This window comes from Trachemys scripta, chromosome 17 (genome assembly GCF_013100865.1).
Source record: "Trachemys scripta elegans isolate TJP31775 chromosome 17, CAS_Tse_1.0, whole genome shotgun sequence".
NCBI classification, from domain to species: domain Eukaryota; kingdom Metazoa; phylum Chordata; order Testudines; family Emydidae; genus Trachemys; species Trachemys scripta.
This window is the reverse complement of record NC_048314.1, coordinates 23,836,860-23,859,709: the sequence shown is the minus strand read 5'-3', so window position 1 is coordinate 23,859,709 and position 22,850 is coordinate 23,836,860. Positions and strand designations below refer to the sequence as shown.

The 22,850-nt window shown below is 53.4% G+C and overlaps 1 protein-coding gene across 4 annotated transcripts in view; it reads left to right on the top strand.

Annotated features, from left to right (window-relative positions):
- Positions 1-5,966: 5,966 nt before the first annotated feature.
- The window catches only part of NR5A1 (nuclear receptor subfamily 5 group A member 1), a 63,705-nt gene continuing 46,821 nt past the window's right edge, over positions 5,967-22,850 (top strand). Inside the window, exons 1-3 of one of the 4 annotated variants that reach the window (XM_034793949.1) lie at positions 5,967-6,176; positions 13,993-14,111; positions 17,797-17,938. In XM_034793949.1, the coding sequence (XP_034649840.1) occupies positions 14,010-14,111; positions 17,797-17,938 (244 nt within the window). In that variant the 5' untranslated portion in view covers positions 5,967-6,176; positions 13,993-14,009. Of the gene's footprint in view, positions 6,177-12,519; positions 12,661-13,992; positions 14,112-14,405; positions 14,705-17,796; positions 17,939-22,850 lie in introns of those variants that run through there. The other 3 variants (XM_034793948.1, XM_034793950.1, XM_034793951.1) reach the window with 3 other exon arrangements.

Genomic DNA, 22,850 nt, shown 5'->3' with positions numbered 1-22,850 from the left:
CGTGGCGGAAGCTGCCTTTCCAGAGCCTGGCTCCTCTTCCAGAGCTGTGTTTTCATTCGCTTTCTCTTTGCTTCAGCTGCACAGCACGGAAAAAACAACCAGGCCTGCAGAGCCAGGGGCTTGTCATTGCAGCCTCCCGCGGCTTTCTGTGGCGCCCGGGGCTGGGGTCTCTATATCTAGGCAGGACTCCTCTCGCTGGCCGAGCTCCAGCGCGTGCTCAGCGGTGTGGGCCCTGCCCGTAGGAGCTAGCAGTCTACGATGGCCACCCCAGAGCCCTGGGTTGCAGGGCAGTGGGTGCAGTTGGCTGTTTGCTGAACCGTAGCCCCTTGCGGGGGTTGTTGTCGGCCCCAGACCCAGTGGACTAGGAAAGCCAACGTCTCGCAGAGCAGAAATGCCGGGGAACCCCTCCCCCCACTCTGCCTGCCCCAAGTAGACAGAGCCTCAGCAAGGTCACAGGGCTGGGCTGCAGAAGGGCTCGGTAGCTGGGCTCCCTGACCCAAGCCAGCTCTGGAAGGAGTCCAGGAATGGAGCAAGGCTTCTCTCGGCTGGGGGGAGGGCAAGAGCCAAGCAGTCCACAAGTATTCAGGACCTGGATTATTAAGGGTCTCATCCCACAGGGCTGGAAGGTTCTGACCTCTTGCCTCCCAGAGCAGGGCATCTGAGGAAGGGCTGTTTTTTCTGTTTCCTAGACACAGGGGCTGCTTTCCCAGGCCCTGCTTAGTGTTTGTAAACACTAACTAACCTTCCATCCCTCTGTGAGGTATCAGGATCCCACTGTCATTGTCTTCGTTTTGCAGCAGTCCTGACTCAGTTTCTCCACCTGTAAAATGGGGGTAATGATACTGACCCCTCTGGGTAAAGAGCTTGGAGATCTAAAGAGGAAAAACACGGGCTAAGAGCTGAGCTTTTATCAATCCCCTTTAAAGTTAGCCCAGGCCCAATCAGCGCCCAGCCACCCTGGCTTCCAAGGCAGAGCACTCCTGGTTCCAGCCCTCTCCACGCAGCCCCTAACCGTACAGCTATCTTCCTCCCCTCCTCTGACCAGCCGGAGCCACTGTCCACTCTCCCCGCTGCCCCTGGAGAGGGGCACCAACCCCAAACATTTGCAATTCAGGAGTCAACTGATCAATTCAAAAATCATGAGCTTTAAAAAAAAATTGTAGGTTTTCATTTGCCTTCTGCTGTTGGGCACCTTCAGGTCATGTTTTCGAGCTTTTCTCCACTAACCGGAGGAATTAGAAACATTGTAAAAATGAAAACCGAGAGTCTGATACAATCACTGGACTCCAGGAGCTGGGGCTTTATCATAAACCCCACAGTACTGTGAAACATGGGATAAGGTAGCTGGCAGTGCTGGGCACTGGGCTCAGCTTTGTGTTGCATACACAACGGCCACTGCCAGCCTGCTCACCAGCGTACATGCCCCTCCTCTCTCTCCGTGCTCCCATTCTCACCATGTAAACAGCTGCTGTGGGCTTATTTCCCCTCCAGGTGAGCAAGCAGCTTCCTTTGCAACTGTGGGGAATATTAGTAGCAAGAGAAATCTTATTTTTAACTATGCTGAGACCAAATTGATATTTAACTGCTAACACGAGCAGTCATCCCCCCCCCCCATTAATTCCTCATAGATACTAATTATGGCTATTCCTACCTCTGCTACACTGGCTCCTCTGAAGCTCAAACCCTGACCCTTGGCCTGTCTTCCTAGCAGCAGCAGGATGAAATCATCTCTCCTCTTGCTCATTTCTTCTGTGGGGTTTTTAGAGAGGGCAGACCCGGCAGCCTTTTCTCGTGTCCTGACGCTGAGACACCCCCAGGCTGGGGGTTAGAACTAAGGTAATGAGCATGTGGGACTAGAGCAGACCTCCACTGGAGCTTTCGCTGGTGCCTGGTTCTGGTCAGCACAGCACGATCTGCCTCATTCTATGCTCGGTGTGGCACATCCGCTGGGCGTTTGCTGCTGGGTCTGTGTGTTGTGAACAACTCTCTAACTTGGACACTTTCCTGCAAAGGAAATGTTAAAACGCCTGGTCAAATCCGAACCACGGGTAACTTGGTGTCGCTGCGGAATGCGTCTGTCCTGGGCAATGCCACTGCAGGGGAACGGCAGCTGTTAGCAAACCTTTGTTAGAGCTTATCCCCTGGCCTCTGCAGCCCTATTGAATTCAGTGGGGCTTTTTGTGTGGGTGACTGCTCACAGGTGGAGCCCGGCCTGAGTCTCTCTGATGTACTCACTGTTCTCTTTGCCTCCTAGCCCCCAGCCCTGCACAGAGCCCACTGACTTCAGTGTCGGTGGGTAAAGATCTCCATCTCCGGGAGTCTCTGCAGGACTGGGGCCAGTCCTCACTCTTATGTCCGATGTGCCAAAGGGTTTGGTGTGTTTAGCCAGGCCCCTGGGGTGCTGGTCTGCTTAGGGTGACTTGCTGTCCTGAATTGCTAGGAACAGTCCTGCTATGCAGGGCTGTATTTTGTATAGGTGCCAATTACCCCCCGGCCCAATATTTCACACTCACTGTCTGGCTACTCTAGGCCCGTTACAAGAAGACTTCATGGTCCCACAACAAACCACTTAAGGTAAGTTTTCTTGCAGTGTGCTTGTTTTAGGATATGTCGTGGCATGGGGCAGATTAAGGGATCCTAAAGCAGTCTCCATGCTGAGCGAAAGATTTTAATTTCCAGCCAGTGCCTTCTGAATATTACTTTCTCTAACATGTTATTTTCTTGATCAAATGGCTTTTCCCCACCTCAAACTTCCATGACGGGAGAGTGAAAATATCCCAGTCAGGTTCACTTTCTGGCTTTTATGCACAAGCAAAATGCTGTAATGTTTGAACTGCAAACATTGCAAGGTTATATTTCAATCTAAATTTAAAAAACCCATTTCCATTAAAATATGCTTTAAATGAAATATTTTAACTGCTATGTATGTTCTTTGCACTAGATTTTAGCAACTTGAGGGCTCAGTATCTGAGTCTATTTCACATGGGTGAATTAGACACCAGGTGCCTGTGTTATAATAAAATATCCCTGGGGACCGGGGGAGGGACATAATATGACAACGAATGTTCTAGCTTGCACCTGTGTCTGACTTAGAAGGAAAGCTGTTCAGCTAAGGTGAGAGAGCTTAGAAGCTGGTTATGGTGCTGCTCCGAGTTCTGTCACTCCTCGGGAACTTTGTGCATAATAATAAAAGGGGAAGCTTTTGTTTCTGTAAATCCAAGCAGCTGTCTGCCCTGGACTTCTCCAGTTCTCTACACAAACATGTCTATTAATAGCGTTCGGTGACCGCAGGGAAAAACTGCCCATTTCAACCAGCTACAATCCGTGTGCGAATCGAAATGGAGCCAGAATGATGGGTCGGGAGCCTGAGTCCTCTCTTTGGGCACAAGGCGGCAGCAGCTCCGTCCATGTCAGGGCGAGCTTTCCCCCAGTGCCACCTCCCCAGCATGCCTCAGTGCTGGCATGGCTGGATCGCCTGGGTTGGGAGGGGAACTACAGCTAATCCACTGCTTGGCCTTTCTGCTGAGTTCAGTTACCTAAGAACCAGCCCCCTTAAACTAGCCTGAGTCCCACCAACTCGGTGCACATAGGCTCCAGGGGATTTTCGGTGATGACTGCTGCACAGGGCCGGCTCCAGCATTTCTGCCGCCCCAAGCAAAAAAAAAAAAAGCCACAATCGTGCCCGGCGGTGGCAATTGGGGGGGAGGAGGGGAGGAGCTGCGATCGGTGGCGGCAGTTCAGTGGCAGGTCCTTCGCTCCTAGAGGGAGAGAGGGACCTTCTGCCCCCCAAATTGCCACACATGCCGCCCCTCTCCCTTGGCTGCCCCAAGCACCTGCTTGTTAAGCTGGTGCAGGCTGACTTTGTGCTGGGAAAATGTCAACATGGCTTTTGTGCAGGGAAATCATGCCTCACCAATCTATTAGAGTTCTTTGATGGGGGTCAACAGCCATGAGGACAAGAGTGATCCAGTGGATATAGTGTACTTGGACTTTCAGAAAGCTTGTGACAAGGTCCTTCACCAAACGTTCTTAAGCAAAGTAAACAGTCATGGGATAAGAGGGAAGGATCAGGAACTGTTCAAAGGATGAGAAACAAAGGGAAGAAATCAACGGTCAGTTTTCACAATGGAAAGAGGTAAATGAGGTCTCCTAAGGGTCTGTACTGGGACCTGTGCTGTTCAACAGATTTATAAATGATCTGGAAAAAAGGAGTAAACAGTGAGATGGCAAAGTTTGTAGATGATACTCAAGATAGTTAAGTCTAAAACTCACTGCAAAGAGTTATGAAAGGGTCTCACTAAACTGTGACACTGAGGGCAATGAAATGGCAGATTAAATTCAATATTGATAAATGCAAAGTAATGCACATTGGATAACATAATCCCAACTATACATATAAAATGATGGGATCTAAATTAGCTGTTACTGCTCAAGAAAGAGATCTTGGAGTCATAGTGAATAGTTCTCTGAAAACATCTGCTCAGTGTGCAGTAACAGTCAGAGAAGTGAACAGAATGTTAGGCGCCATTAGGTAAGGGATAGATAAAAAGACAGAAAATATCATAATGCCACTATATAAATCCATGGTACGCCCACACCTTGAATACGGGGTGCAGTTCTGGTTGCCCCATCTCAAAAAAGATATATTAGAATTGGAAAAAGTAGAGAAGGGCAACAATACTGATTAAGGGTCCGGAACAGCTTCTATACGCAGAGATTAAAAAGGCTGGGACTGTTCATCTTAGAAAAGGGACAACTAAGGGAGCCAAGTCTCAGAGGGGTAGCCGTGTTAGTCTGAATCTGTAAAAAGCAACAGAGGGTCCTGTGGCACCTTTAAGACTAACAGAAGTACTGGGAGCATAAGCTTTCGTGGGTAAGAACCTCACTTCTTCAGAACTAAGCGAGCATATGCTGGTGGTCCCTAAAATCATGAATGGTGCAGTGAAAGTGACTAGGGAAGTGTTATTTACCCCTTCACAAGAACCAGTGGGTCACCCAATGAAATTAAGAGGTAGTAGGTTTAAAACAAACAAAAGGAAGTATTTAGTCACACAATGCACAGTTAACCTGTGGAACTCGTTGCCAGGGGATGTTGTGAAGGCCAAAAGTCTAACTGCGTTCAAAAAAGAAGTAGATAAGTTCATGCAGGATAGGTCCATCAATGGCTACTAGCCAAGATGGTCAGGGACACAACCCCAAGCTCTGGATGTCCCTAGCCTCTGTTTGCCAGAAGCTGGGACTGGATGACAGAAGATGGATCACTCGATAATTGTCCTGTTCTGTTCATTCCCTCTGGGCCACTGTCAGGAGACAGAATACTGGGCTAGATGGACCCACTATGGCCGTTCTTATGACCTCGGATGATGAGCTGTGAAGTGCTTCGTTAAGCCCTGGAGCCCTTGAGTCCCCCAATCTAGACTGGCTTGGACTTGGTGACCCTAGTGGCAAAAGTCCCTGAATCCTAGTCCCAGGTTTCTAACCCCAGTAACAGGTTTCTAACCCCAGTAACCCATCCTTGCCCGATGGAAAGGAGGGTGTCTTTTTCCAGAGGCCCCTGAGTTGTGCTTGGCCTGTATGGGAAGAGTGGGTGCACAATCCCCCATTCTTTTATATCTCGGGGCAGGAGCGGGGACCAAAAAGCCCAACCCCCTGCTTGAGCGGGGCTGTAAATCCGCCTGATTCCATTCCCCTCCCTTGTGTTTTAATGAGCTCCTTCTCCCCTCCCTGGCTAGTGTGTGTCCATCCCATCCCTCCCTTTGCACGTTTCTTCTCCCTCTTGCTTTATCTATGGCAAAGGTCCCACTTATCTCCACTCCGTCACTTTCTAATGCTAGTTTATGAGCAGGGGTTTGTATCTTAATTATTTTTTAGCGCAGTCACGTGGCCACAGAAGCCAATGAGGCAACTGGTTTGGACCCGTCTTCCCGGAGCCTAGCCCCCAGCGGGGAGGAGATTGGCTGGGCATCCAGCACAAGACTCTGTGTGTGTCTGCATGTTTAAATACCCACGCAACAGAGAGAGGGCCTGTAAATCAGCCCCATCCCCGGCCGCGTGGGACAGTCCATCTGAACAATTAAAGCTGAGGCTCGTTGTTTGGAGTTTCACTTTGGAGGTGCTAACGAGCGCGCCGACTCGCCCGCCTGCCCCAGCCTGCTAAGCAGAGAGCTGCCTCCTGAGTGAGTATTTCACAGCAGAAATAATCAAGGTCATTTCAATCGTTGCACTTTTAAAATCCTCCAGTGCTGTCTTGGCTCCTGCCTGGGGGTGAAACGGGCTTGGGGCTGGCCAAGACCCTGCAGCGCCTGGCGCACAATGCCGCACCAGCTCAGCCTCTGCTTGGGCGTTGGTCCCTGTCTAACTCTGGGCGTTTGCTGTCTGGGCTGAGAGGGAGGCTCCGGTGGTGCCTTGGGAAGGGAGGCTGAAGCTGTGTGTCTTACAGTTTCCAGTTATTGGAATAAAAGCTTCGGAATCGGTTGCTATTGTGAATTCCCACCAGCACTTGGCCCAGGCCCCGCAGCATGGAGCTGGGATGGCTTGTGCCATTGTACAGCACACACCTTGCTGCTTCCCATAAGTGCTGAACCCCCCCAAAACCCCTCCAGGTGGTTCACTTGTTTAAGGATTGGTGCTGCCTCAGTCTCAGGAACTTGGGGTAATGGGCCTAGGAGAGCTGCTGGTCTCCACACCTGGCCCAAGCCACCTCCAGGGAATGCTGGGGCTTGACCCACTTCTTCACTTTAATATCAATTGTTTCCTAAACTTTCCTCACAATCAAAACAGCTTGGAGGGGAGCTGACTGCGCTCGATAAATCCGTTAGGGGTAAACACCTGGGAGCATGAAGAGCTATTGAAGCTAAAGGACAGGGTTGGCACAAGAACAAATGCAGATAAACTGGCCATGAATTCAGGCTGGAAATTAACGGCGGTTTCTAACCCTCAGAGGGGTGAGGTTCTGCAACAGCCTCCCAGCAGGAGCTGCGGGAGGGGCGGTAAACCCCTGAATTAGTTTTGAGAGCTGGACACGGATGGGTGTGATTGGATGTTGGGCTTGCTTGTGAGGTAGAGGGGCAAACGTCCTTCCTGCTGCCTCCTCAGTAGTGTCATCTCTAGGGTGGAGGAGAGAGGAAGGTACAAACAGAGCCTGCAAAAGCTTCCGAAGCTGGAGAACAAGGGAAAGAGGTTCAAGAGTTGAAACTCAGTTCTGAGAGCAGGGAAGATCCCTCAGTAACAGCCCTCGGGCTGAGCCGTCCCCGGGACTAGTACAGCCGGGCAATGGCAGGGCACGCTTGCCAGATGTGGTCTTCAAGAGCTCGGTGCTTAAGGAGCACAAAAGAGATCAGCTTTATTTTCTGTCTGGGTCCAGCTGGCTGTGCATAACAAGAGCTTCCCAGCACCCTGCCCAGGCTCTCTGTCTGGGAAGCTCAGTCCTTAAAGTGTCAGTCCCCATTATCACACATGGCTCTGCTCTGCCGGCGTGCTTCAAGGGGTTACAGGCATGGGGGGGGGGGGGGAGATCCTCCCTGGACTTCCCAGCTCAGACTGCCACCAACTTAGCACCAGGTGAGCATTTCCACTGTGGATTTGCACCGAGGGCACCAAAGAACCATCAGCTGGTTCCAGCTTTTGTTCCCCAGGCCGATTTAAGGCCAGAGCACTAGAGCGGGGGAGCCTATGGCCCCACTACCGATCAGCTGACTACCAATCCTTCCCTGCAGCAGTATATCGCCTGATTTCCCCCGGCCCTCGGGCTCTTGGTAAGGGTGCAATATATGCAGGAGACAGCAACAGTCTTTGGCTCCCGGTTGCTTTCAGTCTTTGCCATTTTGGATCACTTCCCCCACCAAACATGAGGCTGTGATTGCCTCTTCTAGTCTAGTCTTTGAGACGACAATTCCTTGGTACGGCCCCACCCCCTGCCCTGCTCTTCAGCCACCCAACTACTTCCCTGAGATCCCTGGGAGGAACATGACGGGGTTACTGAGCTTTTAAGGGGAGTTTTCCTTCCTCTAACAATAGCCCAAGCACGGCTGTTCTGCACTGAAGGCTGATTTGCAGCTATTATTAGAGATGAGGCTCTTTTAATGGTGTGTTTGAACGAAGTGATCCCATCCCGCTGGCGTCTATTTCCTGTTCGCTGCACATCCCACGGGGCCGGGAGTGCAGCTTCCACCCCGATGGCGAACCCTCTGCTTGGGCAGTGCCCTGCTCCCTGCCGCGGGCAGGAGGCTGCGGCTGCTACCTTAGGAGGAGCCCGCCATCCATCAGAGGGGCAGAGCCCCACGTGCGCTGGGCCCCAGCAGAACGTTGTGAGGCGCCACAGGAGTTTTGCTTGCGGGGGGCTGGCTATTGGCTTTTGTCCCCATGAGAGTCACACCCCTGCAATTTCACTGTGGGCTCCAGAAATTCAGACCCAGTCCAGACCCCCCTTCCGGAAGCTATGGGCAGGGAAGAGGCGCACCTGAGATGGAGCACAAGCCTCAGGCTGTGAGCTCTGCAAACCTTCCTGTACCCTTGAGGCCAAAGCCAGCCCTTCCGCACATCCCTGCCACTCCATTGGCTTCCACAGGCTGAGAGGATTGTGTTCCCATTGACTTGGATGGAGCAGAATTGGGCCCTGGCCGGGGTGACTGGGGAGTTCTGCCTGGTTTGGGGGTATCTGAATGCTCTCCACCGCTGGAGTCGTGTCGTGCTGCTGGTGTGTTTAGATCTGCTCCTCGACGCAGTTAGAATCAGTTTGTCAGGGCCAGGTTCTTACTGAAATGCTACCCAAAGGCAATCCCTTTTCTCAGTCCGGTGCTAGGCGGCAGGGTACTGCACTGCACTTGAGGGGTGAATTTTTGGAGCAACGGTAGCAGGGCAATTGTTTTTGCAATGGGCCAGCGTCTCTCCTGATTCCCATGCTGTGCAACCTTGTTGATATGGAGGGTTTCCTGAGGAGCGTAAGTCAGGGCTGGATTCGGCCCCGTGGCACTAGTTAATGCTCTGCACACTGAAGCCTAAGTGTGTGTCACACTGGTCTGTCATAGCCCAGACAGTGCCTGCCATGGGGAAGTAACACAGCAAGCTACAGGTGGGAAGATAACATAAGTAGCTCCCCTGGGCTGCCCCAGGCGTGGGAGCAAGACAGAATGCTGGGTGTGCATTGGGATTTTGTGAAGGGAATTGCAGTTTGCTCAGGCCCGTGCCGAGTGTGCAGACACTCGTAGAACCCTGTAATGTGCTTCTCTTTGTAACGTCAGTGCTGGTCACCGCATACGGTGCGGCTGCTACAGCGGGGTTTAGCTGTGACATTATTAGGCCTCTTGTGTATATGTGAAGGAGGTGGGAGTATGTGTGTGTTGGGGCGGGATTGTGGGGGGGTGGGATAGTGTGTGAGTGGGATAGTGTGTGAGAGTATGGGGGGTGGGATAGTGTGTGGGAGGATTGTGGGAGGGTAGGATAGTGGGGGGGGGGGATAGTGTGTGTGAGTATGGGGGGTGGGATATTGTGTAGGGGCATGGGGGGGGGGGATAGCGTGTGTGTGGGGAGCCTTCACAGATCTGCTGTGTAAAGCCTTGATTCCTATTTTCTCAAATGCAACATGACGGGTGATTGTGGTGCAGGGTTCATACCTGCCTGCAAGCAGCAAACTTCCATTAAGAGAACAAAACCCACTTGATCAGTAGAAAATGTACGGTGCACATTAGTGTGTTCCGGAGTAAGCTGTGCTCTGATGTCGCTGCCATGCAATGTTTCATTAAGTGTCTCTAAACTAAGTGAAGCAATGAATTAAATCCCAGCATTTAGTAACTGCCATCAGCTAAGGGGATCAGGTCACTGTTTGCAATAGTTGCTGTAGGTGGGGCATGTGCAGTGCTCCTATAGTTGTGTCTATCGTTATCGACATTATTAATTTTCCCTAGCGAAGGATTCAAATGTTCTAATACACCTAGCACTCCAGCAGCACCTTTCAGCTGTGGCTCTCAAAGCATGGGATAACCTGGAATTCCTGACTGACGGACTAATCCCAGGTCCCTGGTAAAGTCAGGGGGTGATATTCTCATCACCATTTTAGGGTTGGGTTAAATTGCCCGCCCGAGGTCCCGGAGTGAGGTGGGCGGCAGAGGTAGAACAGAGCTCAGGAGTCTGCACTGAGCGCTAGGCTGGTGCTGGCGTTTTCAGCTGAGATTCAATTATCAGGTTGTGGATTTGAGTAACTAGAAATGGAGCCGTTCCTGGTTTCCAAGAGCTGGGCCCAAGCAAGCATAAAACCAGCAGCTAAAGGCCCATCTCTGCTAAGGAGGTGAAGCTTTCCTACCATCACATCGCTATAGATCATTCAAAGGATTTCTACAGCCCTTCAGGGGAATGAGAAGCCAGTAACTACAAGGAGAACAGGCCCAGCTGATTTTTAAGAGGCTGCTGAATTCTGGTCACCTCTGGGTGCTCTACAGCTTCAGTGATTGAACTACAATTCACCACGTAGTCATTGACTGTCCTGGCTCTCCTAGGCCCTGGGCTGTGGATGACATCTGTTACCATGGGGGTGTGCAGGTTTGTCTCACAGCTGCTTTTCCCATGTTTATGGTGCCTTGGAAGAGACTTAGAAACATGAGGAGCACCTGCCTTTCCATGACGTTAAACCCATGCCCCCTTGAAGGTAGCGGCAGGAAACCAGTGCAAAGACTTCTTTCCAGTAGCCGTTACCAGGGCTGAGGCTGGCACTGACTGTCAGAAGGAGGAGGGTGGCTAAATACAAACCTCTGAAAACCAGCAGGGACAAAGTTGAGGAAATGACGGCCAGACCCTGCCTCCCAACCCCCACCTTGGGGGGGAAGGGATAGCTCAGTGCCCCCTTCCAGCTCTATGAGATAGATATATCTCCATATTATATTACCTTAATTCTGCTCCCTTCAGCATGGCCCTAAGCTGAGCCTTCATCTCAGCCATCACACCAGTGGGGCCTTCCCTCACCTGTGGCTGACGGTGCAGGAGGTGCCCAAGAGGGTGGGGGAAGCTCTTTAGGCTATGTCATGCCCAGGGTAGAGGTGGAGTTTGGGTGGCGTTTAGCAAACCCCAGTTCAAACCCAACCTGTAGCCCATCTGCTCAGCCTTTGCCCCTGGGCTCTGGCAAAGCCTGGGGGTGCATTGCACTATGGGCCAGCTGTCTGGTAAGCCTCCCTAGGTGCGAGTGCAGGGGAGAGGCCTCGGGGCCGCGTGTGACTGTCAGGGCCCTGCTGAGTGTGAGTGGGCCGTGGCACTAGACAAGTGTTCGAAGAGGGGGAAGCGCTCTCCCCTTCCCCTGTCTCCGGGACAGAGCAGGGGCATCTTCCCTCGGTGGCAGCTTCCTGGCAGCGCTCGGAGGACAGCTCTTTTCACTGCTCTTTTATCCTTCTTAGAGCGCAGAGCCACAGGGCCCAGTGTAATAATCCCCTTTGCTCACAGGCCCACTCCAGCCACCTTTCAAACCCAGGTTCTTAGCTCATTAGTTAAGGGGCTTCAACTGCTTGGGGGGGGCCTTTAGTGTGTGTGTGTGTGTTGTTTAGAGCAGTGTTTCTCAAGGATGGGTCTGTGAACCAGCACGGTCCCTGGGATCTCCCTGGCACAGTGCAGGGGGCAGCAAGTTGGTCCCTGATCTGGGAAATGTAGCGAGCTGGTCAACTGTAGCATCAGATCTCAGTACCCTGGGGGAGGGGCCAGCACCATCCCCTTGGCTAAATACTTGGGGGGGGGGGGGAAGCAGTGGCGGGGATCGCCCATTAGAGGCCCTGAGCAGGGATATATTCCCCACTCCCAGCACATAATAAAAAATGAAGGGGTGGGGGCCCTTGAGCAGCTCTGGGCCCTAAGCAATTGCCTAGCGCCGGCTCTGACCTGGTCAAGGGGCTGCATGAAGGGCCGCGGGCAGGGAGCGGGGGTCTGTCCATGGTGCCACTGCTTCGACGTTAGCAAAGGCAGCGGCTGGCCCGCGTTAGTGCGCGGGGTGCTGCGCGCGGGGCTGAGGCGGGGGCAGGTTTGGGGGGGCGGCCGGACCCTGCAGGGCAGCTCCGGGAGCAAAGCCGGGCGCCGTGTCCGGGGGCTGTGGGGAGCCGAGCGCCTCGGGGGAGGTGCTGAGCCCCCCACGGCCTCGAGCAGCGGTTCGGGGCGCTCCCCGCTGAGCTGGGTCGGGCCCTGGGCGGGTTTCCAGGGTCGGTGTGTGGTTCTGCCCCTGGGCTGTGCCCTGGGTAGGAGCTGAGACCGGCTCCCGGGCAGCTGGTCTCCTACGTGGGTCCCTGAGGCGCCCCGAAGCCGCTGCAAACAGAACCCCCCGGGGCCCCTCGGAGCCCTGCGCTTCCCCCTGTGAACGCTGCAGGCCTGGGGCAGGGAAATCCCAGACCCCGCAGGGCCGGGGCGCCGGAACCGGGCGGGGAGCAGCCGCTGCCTAGGCCGGGGGTTCCATGGGCGCGTGTGATGCAGCCCCCTGGCCCGTGCGCGCCCGGGGACGGACCTGGGCCGCCAGGACCCGCCTGTTGCAACGCTCCTGCAGCTGGAGGGAGTCGGAGAACCAGGGGGGCAGAGCCCGGCCGGCTCCTCCCCAGCCAGCAGGGAGCCCCCGGTGCCGGGCGAGTCTCAGACCGACCCGCGGGGAGCACGGCCCGGCCCGGCTCTCGGGACCCCAAACTGCCCTTGCGCGCCATGAGGGTTAGCGCGACATTTGCGCCTGCTTCCCTCGCGCTGCTCCCCGGGCCCGGGCCGGGTGTTTCTGAGCCCGCGGAGCTGAGCGGCGGGATCTGGGCACCTGGAGACGGGGCCCACCTCCCCCTCGGTGCCGGAGCCATGGTCCAGTGTGGGGCGCGCTGCGCTGCCCAGGTCCCGGCCCTGGCAGGCGTTGTGAGGCGGCCGTTCCGAGCCGTGCCGGGCTAGAGGGGGGGGGGGCGCAGCGGGATGAGCGGGGTAGGGGAGGCTCTAGTGATCTCCAAGGAGCCGGGACGGGACGGCTCCCTGCAGGGCACCGCCCGGGCACGGGTCCGAGCCCCGCGGCACCGCTGAGCCTGTCACCCGGCGCGGGGCAAGCCCTGGGGCGGCCCTGCCCGGTGCTTTCTGCCTGCCAGGCCGCTACAGCCCAGGGTCCGAGTCCCCCGCGCCCCTTCCCCGCCGCCCCGGGACCGCTCCAGGCTCCCCAGAGAGCCGGGCCGGGGCCTCGGACCCCCTCGCCCAGGGGTGGCGGCGGGACCCTGCAGGGCCCGGGCCCGCTCTGCCCATGGCCCGGTGCTGGCGGTGCCGTCGGCGCGGGGAGCTGAGCTCCCGCCTGTGTTTGCAGCGAAGTGGAGCCGCCGAGGTTGGGCCGGGCTCTGGCCTTGGCCGCTGCCCGGCGGCAGCTCCGGCGGTGACAAGCCCGGAGGTGCTCGCGGTTCTCCCCGCGTCCCACAGCCGAGGCGCGTCCAGGCCCCTGGAGCAACGACGGGCAAAGCCAGGACCTGCCCCCGCTTAGCCCCCGGCCCCAGCCGCCCCCCCGAGTGCGCCCGGCCAGCGGGACCCCGAGCCCGGAGCTGGGCACGGGCGGTTCCCCTCTCGGCCCCGGGCCTGTCCCCGTGAGTTCCTCGGGGCAGGGCGCAGCTGGAGCCCAGACCCCTCGCTGCTCCCGGGCACGGCGCACGGCCCCAGCACCCCCAGGGCAGGCGGGTAGCCCGAGCCCCGCACCCGGCCCCAGCACCCCAGCCCCGCGCCCAGAGCGGGAAAGCCGAGGGTGGCACCAGAGTCTCCGGCCCTGCCCTCCAGGTCCCTTCCCCCGCCCCCGCCCTGCTCCCAGCCCCCCGCGGCTGCTGCGGCCCCCCCACAGGCGGGCTTGCCGCCCCTCGGGGGTGGTCACTTCCCCGCACCAGCCTGGATGTGCAGCCTCAGGCGCTATAAAGGGTCCGCCCGCAGCACCCGCCACCTGCCTGTCACGCTCCGCAGCGCCCCGCGCTCCGCTCCGCGCCTCCCCGCCGGGCCGGCCCAGGGGCTGCCGCGCTGACCTGCTCTCGTTCCCCGCAGGCGGGCCGCTGGAGGTGATGGACTATACCTATGATGAGGACCTGGATGAGCTGTGTCCTGTCTGCGGGGACAAGGTCTCCGGGTACCACTACGGGCTGCTCACCTGTGAAAGCTGCAAGGTAGGAAACCGCCCGCGGGGCCGGGCAGGACGCGCTGGCTGCTGTCGATAAGGGCCCAGGAGGAATTGGTCCGATCGCCCCTTCCAGGCGGGCTTGGCTCCAGTCTCCTCGCTCCGCCGCGAGCCGGGGAGGCTCGCCCCGAAAGGGGTCCCTAGCCGCCGGCCCCAGCCAAAGGCGAGCGGGGGCAGGGCTGGCCCCCCGGCCCCTCCAGGGTTTCGTTGGCAGGAGTTAGGGATGGATCCGCAAGGCCGGGAAATCGTTGTGCTCTAATTCCCCGCGCTGCAGAGCTCGCGAGGTCCGTCGGGCTGGGGGTTTTAACTCTCCAGATGTGCCTGGCGAATCAATGCCGCGGGGTGTTCATTTGCCGTGGAAAGCCCCGATCCCCCCCGGCCGGTGCCCAACCTCGGTTTTAGCCGGGAGCGCGGGACGGAACAAATATCGTTTTCCATAAAATCCGGAGTCAATTCCTGGGCGAAGCGCTCGGCTGGTTTGATAGCGCGACGCTTTGCACTTTGAAAGTCTGAAGCTCGTGTGAATGTCAGCGAAGGGGCTGCACTTTTCTTGGAGCCGCTCCGCAAATACAGGAGTTGGGGGTAACTGAACTTTTCAAACGTAACTTGCATTTTGATCCTAATAAATGCAGAGTCCGCGGCCCAGCACCCGGGAGGGACAGTCTGACTCGGGAAACACTCGCCGGGTGTACAGGTCACATCGGGGAGATGTGACAACGGATAATGAAAGAACTAAACTAATGTCTGTTCTTGGAGTAGAAATGACCGGGGTGAGCTGATCGTATCGCTAGTACCTGGGTCTACAAACCACCCCAGCCTGCGCGCGGGGATGTATTGAAATGATTATCTTTGCTGAAAGCGTCGGGGAGCGGCTGGATTTAGTGTTTCTGTTACAAACCCCGATTAAACTGCCAGGGGAAGTCACGCAACCCGCTGGCCCAAGGGGGTTTTAGTCAACAAAGTCCGACCCCCGTGCTAGTGTGTTAAAGTAGATCGAAATCCAAATTAAGATTATTTTTGTATGCACATAAGACATGTTTCTGCGCAGGTTTAGCTACGTGTCATGTAATTTGTTAAAACGAAACTGTAGCCAGTCCGTGGGGTGAATTGTTTCCTCCACAGGAGAGCGTGCAGTAACTCCGAGATTTATGGCCGGAGTGTAACTCCGGAGCAGGTAGAATCATTTTCGCTCCGGATTTATGTACCCGCATTTCCCCAAGTTCATTGAGTTTAAACGGCGCAAGCGAGTTGCCGAGGTAGAGTGCTTATTACAGCTGTGTTTTATTTTCCGTTTGACTCTTCGGCTCATCAAAACAAAATAGATATTTAGGGTCTTTAGATGTTTTTAAAATAGCTCTTTAGAAGAAATATTAGGAAATATTAATTTTATAGCAATCGAAATAAATTAAATCAAATGGTTCAGGGATTTTTTTTTTAGTTTAAAAAGGTTAACCCTATAATTAGCCCGCTCAGTGGTGCGGATTGTTTTTATTTCGCAGTCAGACGGGTGCACCGTTGCTTGCACCACTAATCTACACCACGAAATATACCGAGCCCCAGGAATGTTGTTTGCTCTCAAATGGAATCGAATTGAACGCTGTCCTGTGTCCTTTCGTCGGGCATCGTTCTGTGCTGGCCGCGGGGGAAAGGTGCCACCGCAAGGCTGCCTGGCTGCTGGGGACAGGCGGCATCAGACCCGCTGTAACTTGCGGGGCATCTAAGGCGATCAGAGCGCGCCGGGTTTATGGGGTTTATGGGGTATCCTGTCCAAATCCCCTCGCAGTTCAGCTGCAGTGCTTTAGAAGTGCCGGAGACAGAGAGAAAATCGCGGAACCAAATACCAAAGTGACTGGTGGAAAGCGAAGCGAAGCCGAATCGGGCAGAGTTTTGTTGTTACTGCGGGGGCTGATGTTGGGTGAGGGACGCAGTACGGGGGGGGGGGGTGACCGCTATTCGAGGCCTCTCTGGAAGGAAAGCGGCTCCCCCGACCTCTGAACGGTTTTTCCTCCCCCCTTTATTTCCCATCCGCTGCTTGTATGTGTCCGGCCTGAAGGTGTAGTAAGGTGGAATGGGAGGATCTCCCAGGCAATGGCAAATATCTTTTGCAAATTGGAGGCTGGTTGCTACCTGTAGTTTCTGGTTTAAGGGGGGAGCGGGGGAAGTGGGGTCTTTCCCATAGCACCAACCACAGAACAGCGAGAGTCCCTCCACCTACCTGGGGCTGGGGAGGAATTGCAGAAGCGGAAAAGCTCCGAGTTTAAATGCGGCCTCCCCATCAGCCAGCCCTTGGCTGTGCTTTATTTTCAGAGGCTTTAGACTGGGGGCTAAATCGGACTCCTTAAAATCGGGGGGGGGGGGGGGGAATCTCTCAAATTGCTGTTGAATAATGTTGAACAGTCTCCTTGCTCTCTGCGGGGAGCATCGCACCCACAGGCCCCGTGCAGACAGAGCCTGGCCCTGCGTTTCCTTCTGCCTGAGCCCCGGGTCCCCTCTGGGGGCAAGCCAGCAGCCCACGAGCGTCTGTCCCGGGGGCATTCTGGAGAGGCAGAGGCCCTGTGGGTGCTGGCCTGAGCAGGGTTCTGCTGGTATCCCGCTCTGTGGTCTGCTTCCCAAGGGTCTTTCTGGGGCCTTTCTAAGAGGCCCACTGAAGTATCCCAGTCTCTTCACTGCTCTCTCTGGCCAATGGGGTGGTAAGGCTGAGCTGCCTCTCCCAGGTTTGGGGCGAATGTTTGTCCAGATCTTTAAAGACATAAATCAGGCTGTAGACACAGATTTGTATTCAAAGAGCAGGCCCCTTTTTAACCTAGGTTGTTAATGAAGATTGAGAGGCAGGCTGACGTTCCCCCCTGGCCGGATTCATCTTCTTCACAATTCCCCACATTTGTTTAAAAAAGAAATCTAGGAAAGGAAAGCAATGGCCGCACTGGCTTCCCCCTGGAGGCCTGGCATTTCTAAGCATTCAGCACTAGCTGCTGTACATAGGTGTCACTCCATTGCCTTGACTAGTATGCTCCTTTACGCCAACTGAGCATCAGGCCCCTCGGATTTCAGCAGAGTCCTAAGCAGATGAAAAACATCAAACGTTTCCCGTGGTCTTGCAGTCAGATTCCTGGAGTTCAGCTCATGTCTGACTGAGAAGAGACACCTTCTCAGGGCCAGGGAGTTCAGACATTGGGGGAGAGAAGCCAGGCCTGCAACCTTTTGTCTTTTAAAAACTTGAACAAAAATACATGACTTCTGGCTCTGCAGCTCCTGTCTGTTACTGTTAGCTTTTCTGGCATTGTGCTCCCCCCATGGCACTGCTCACTGCCGTTAAATCCAGATCAGAGAATTTGTTCTTGCAGTTTTTTAAGTAATTTCCCCCAACGAGACTATAGGGGCCAAAAAAATAAAAGCCACCAGCTATGATGCACTATTAGGCAACAGCAGAGCTCCGTCACCTAAGATGCTATTTTCATCGATGTGTAGTGTCCAATTCTCCCAAAGCCACTTGTTCCTCTGCCCCGGACAGTGGGTCTGCAAAGAATTTCTCCAGGCAAGGAACAAATCATCTGTGTTAAACAGCAGCCTAGTGCAGGATCCTCCCTTCCCCAGGATGCTAGCTTAGTCCTGGACATACAGTAAATGCTGGCGTATTAATGCCCTGCATGTTTTCCTTCTCTCGTTATCATCAGGGCTTTTTCAAGCGGACCGTGCAGAATAACAAGCACTACACCTGCACCGAAAGCCAGAACTGCAAAATCGACAAAACCCAGAGGAAGAGATGTCCGTACTGTCGCTTTCAGAAGTGCTTGACGGTGGGAATGAGACTAGAAGGTAAGAGCCCCGGTCTGCCGGCTCGTGTCACTTATCTCGGTGTGCTCCACGGGGAGAATGGAAAGGTCGTCAGTCGTTCAGATGTGGTGTAAGTAGTCAGGGGCCCTAAACTGGGCCTGTTCCTGTGACGTGTGAAGCACCGTCTTCTCCCATCGATATCACTGCGACTTCAGGGCACCCAGTACACAGGATCAGGCCCAAAGCCAGCTATGACAGCTGCTTATAGCAAAAGAAATTTTTTCTTCAGTGTGTTGTAATTGTAGTTTGTTCATTTCTTTTTATTTAAACACGATTTGGGTTGGGTCAGTGGATCCGTATCTTCATGGGCAATATTTTAGGTTATGAGACTGTCTGGCACAGCTGTGCCTGGGAATTAAGCAATGACCTCAGAATTAAAAACAGCCCTTGGTTCCCACTGTAGTATCATCATTCCAAGTAAACTCTCCATTCAGGGCTAGATTGTTTTTTTTTCCCCCTCACCAGTCTCCAGGATACAGCATAGCCAACCCCTAGCATTCAAAAAACATGAGTCAGGCCCCTGAAAATCATGAGATTTTTTAAAAAATAATAAATGTAGGGTTCTTTTGATTTGCCTTCTGGTTTTTCAGAATTTAGGGTTCACACTTTGAAGGTTTTCTTTGCAAGCTAAAGGGCTTGAAAATGTTCTGGTTTTTGGTATTTTGGTTTATTTTAAATGAAAGCCAAGATTCCCCTATCTTTGCATAATTCCAGAGGGCAAAGCTTTAAGGAAAACACGGAGTATCGTGAGAATCAGGATAAAATGGCTGGATGCAACAGTGAGAATATAGTTTTTCTTTTGCCACATTCACTGTAACAGGAATTTCTCCTTATACAAGGACCCATAGTAGCACAGGGGATCTCTCACCAGATTGACATTCGGGTCATTCTACTGATGTCAGTCTTGATTTGTGCTGGTGTGGCTGATAGCAGAATCAGACCCTATTGTTCTTCTGTATTACGATGTGTTTTACGTGGCACTTACCCACTGATGTTGCAGAACTTCACAATGCACGCAGGGCTCAGGGCCAGAAAAAAACATTACAAACACCGGGTAACAAAATGGAAAAAAAAGGACTAAACTTTACACCAAATCAAAAGATCTGGGCAGAGAGTGTTGGGGCTAGCGGGGTATCTCTCACCTGTTTAGAGCTGGGGGACTCCGTGCTTCGTTCACATGGGGATTAAGGGCAAAGTGGGGGTTGAACATAAAGTACTGCTAATACCTGAATACAAACTGAAATCATTTCCCAAGCAGGAAGGAGGCAGAAGGCTTTGGAGGCTGAACAGTTAAGAGCAGGACACAACATTTAATGGCACAGGCAGCCAATGCAAACTCCCAAACATGGAGCTGGCATCAGCGCTGAGTGTCATTTCAAAAGCAGATCTGCGCCTTAGCCCTGGCTGTGACTGGAGTATTAGTTACAAACAGTTCCTGAGCCAACTGTCCGGCTTACCCAGAGGCAGGGCTTAAGTTGTGCTAAGGCTTGGCAGTTCAGAGCCCTGGCACCTCTGGGCCTGGCAGTTCAGAGCCCTGGCACCTCTGGGCTTGCTGCATCAATTATGAAAATAAAAAAATTGCTTGAGCCTTGGCACCTAATTGCTTAAGCCCTGGCACCTCTTTCATTACAAATTAAGCACTGCCCAGGGACTTTGCTAAATCGCAGCATCTGACGCTTTGTACCAGCACTCTGTCCTGTAACAGAACAGGCACGGTCGCCTTCGCTGGCAATCAGAACTCACACTCTGCTCCTGTGTGCAGTGAATGGGTGAGGGACACTGAACTCAGAGCCCCGTGTTCCCCGTTGGCAACAGAGTTGCACCCGCCTGACTTCCAGGCGCCTCCCCTGCTTCCAGCAGGGTTGAGTGTGGTCCTGTGCGTTTGTGGGGCTCAGAGGCAAAGCCAGGATATTTGTTGCCTGTGTGTTGTTCAAAGCAGCCTTTTCCCCGCCCTCTGAGCTGCTTGATGAAACTGCAATAGCTTATCCACCAGGGATCACCTAGAGGAAAAATGACATCCCAACTTGACTGTCTGTCTTTTGTGGTGAAAATTGGAGCTTACGTTTCCCTAGTTATTAGTATTTACTGGGCAGAAAATCTGAACTGACACTTCTAAAGAGATCCTTCAACTCAATAGGACAAAAGCAAGTCTGAAATTATTGATTTTGGGGACAAGTATGATGTTGACATAGGCCTCTCTTGATGCTCAAGAAAGGAAACGACTGAGAAGTCTGGACTGTGTGAACAACACAATCTCAGCATATCCCAGACAAATCAGAATGCTCACCTGAGTGCCCTGCAATAGAGCGACAAGAGAGTCTCTGAAGCTGCTCGGCAGTAACAGAGTAGAGTGTGTTTTGTGCTGATCACAGTACAGCTTCAGATAATCAAAGGTTTCACATGCAGGCTTTCCCTCTAGAGTGACAGCACAACACGGCCCATGCAAATTCACCCTGCTGAGCATGTTTCACAGAATCAAACATGTAACAGAGAGGCAGAAACACTGAGTGGTGCAAGCCAGGGGCAAGAGGGATGCAAAGATCCAGTGGAGAAGGCTCTTGCACCAATCGTGGTGCGGTTATGTGAAGGGATGGCGAGGAGACCAGTGCTAGGCCTGAGATGGGAGAGGGGGCAGAGAGGGCCTGTGATATGGGCTGGAACAAATCCAGGGAGAGTTTTAAAAATAGGAAGAACAATTTCAAAGCAGATCCTGAAATGGATGGTAAGCGCGTGGGGGAGGAGCTTCAGTGAGAAGGTGGGCGGAAACCTTGATCTGTCAGGAATACTTCTCCATAGAGTAGAGAATTAGTAACCAGATCCCGGTAGAGCGGGCTCTTTCTGCACTAACTCTGGAGAATAAAGGAGTAGCTGAGGCCACACTAAAGATGTTTCTGTTTAGAATGGAGATGGATGAACTCACTTTGCCTAATTCTGACCCTACTCCATGGGTTGGGAGGTTTACACACTATTGTCCCCACTTAATAGATACTGTGAGGAAAGGCACAGAGAGGGGGAGAGAAATTAGAGTGAAAAATAATATGGCACATAGGGCATCTCCTTATAGCAACCTAGCTTTGATCCTTTGCTCACAGAGCTGAGTTTTTTAAGGTGCCGTGTGTATGTGAAAGAGAGTGAGAGCAGGTGAATGGTGTTGGAGTGTGTGTTAAACTCCAGCTAAAAAGATTCACGAACTCAGACTGGGTTGGGAATCCAAGAAACAGTCTAAATAGCTGCGAAAATTTCAGGCTCCATCATTTTTGTCTGTCCTTAGTTTGGAGGCATCTGTACTTCCTGTTTCATTTTGTTCCTGGAGACATTTGAATGAATACAGGATCTTTGCTTTTCTGACCAGTCCGTCTGTCCTGCCCTCGGTTTCCCACCTGAGATCAGAATCTTGTGTTTGTGGCAGCAGCACAAGAACCCAGTTGGGATGCAGCAAACAGCAAGGGGTTTATGATCCCAGGTGAGGCAGAAATCGTAGGCACAGGGGAACGCATGAGAATCAAAGCACGTCTTCTCTCTTAGGGTGCTTGTTTTTAAAGAAAAAAGGGTGCATCCATTTCCCACTTGTGAAAGATGCCACACTGAGTGCTCTGGGGCCTGCACGCCTCTATTTATTCAACAGCACTGCACAGGTGCAGCCCAGGTAGGAGCTGTGAAACTTCCTCTGCACACCCCACTGTGCCACAAGCCTGTGTCGCAGGAATCATTTCGAAGGGTGTCTTCACTAGCCATTCTCTAGCAGTGTTGGGCATGAAAACCTGCTCTGAGCAGGTAGAAGTACCTGAACGCTCCCTTTGTACTGGGGCTTTTACACTGTGTTATGTGCTAGAAATGGGAACAAACCGTTGTAGTGCAGACAAAGGATAAGTGTGGAAGGGGAGTTCGGTCTCTCTGGCTCATTCAGCGCTTTGCCTTTCTGTGGAGGCTGCCACCCAGGGTGCAGGTTAGTGCTGACGGTGGAGGTGGTTTTTACATGCTCTCTGTGAGCCATATAATCTACTGCCCAGCCACTGGAGGGTAAATCGAGTGGGATCTCAAACAGTGACCGGGAGGTGAAGTGTTCTGTATTCCACAGACATTGTTGCCCTTAGCCAGCCAGCCCCCCAGAGAGGCTGTTTCCATGCAAATATCCCTAGGTAAGAAGGAATGAGGGAGGAGAAACAGGATTCTCTCTAGAGAGAGCCGTTCTCCATGGAGTGCGAGTGCCCCTTCAAGGAAAGTTTCTGCAAACATCTCCTGCCTCCTGGCTGGCTTTCAGTCCCCACTGAATGCTCCCATGTTCCCAGACAGTCTCTGAGAAACCTGGCCAGCGCTGTGGTTCTGTTGTGCAGTGAAGGTTGCTAAAGCGGGTTTCTGAGGCTGCAGTGAAAGGAAAGGTTAGTGAGAGGCCTTTTGCAGAAATAACAGCTGAAGCACAAACACTTGAGCTCTCCACTCAGAGTGGGGTGGCAAAGCTAGTTGCTTTCCCCTTTTGTACACATTTTCCATGGCTTCCCAAGCACTGGGGTCACCAGCCGCCCAGCCTTTCTCATGTCCGTCTGCGCACAGCTCCAACGCGGAGCGTTCAGCTATTTGAGGCTCTTCCAAGAGTGTTTTTTTAAGGCAAAAACACTCTTGGGAATGGCCACAGAGGAGAGTGAATGATCCTGTGAAGCAAAGAAGCACCTGTTTCCTAGAGCAGTGACACATTCTTGTGTTTCTTTTTGGGTCCAGAGAGAACATCTGTTTCTTTGAAAGGGGAGAGGTTCGAATGGGCCCGTTAGCGTGAGGAGCTTGTTGTAAGACTCCTTGGGCAGAGTTTTAAGCCATTTTTAATAACACACACACCGGGCCAGGCCCACTGCTGGTGCAAATCGATATAGTCCAGTTGAAGTCAATGGAGCTAGGCTGG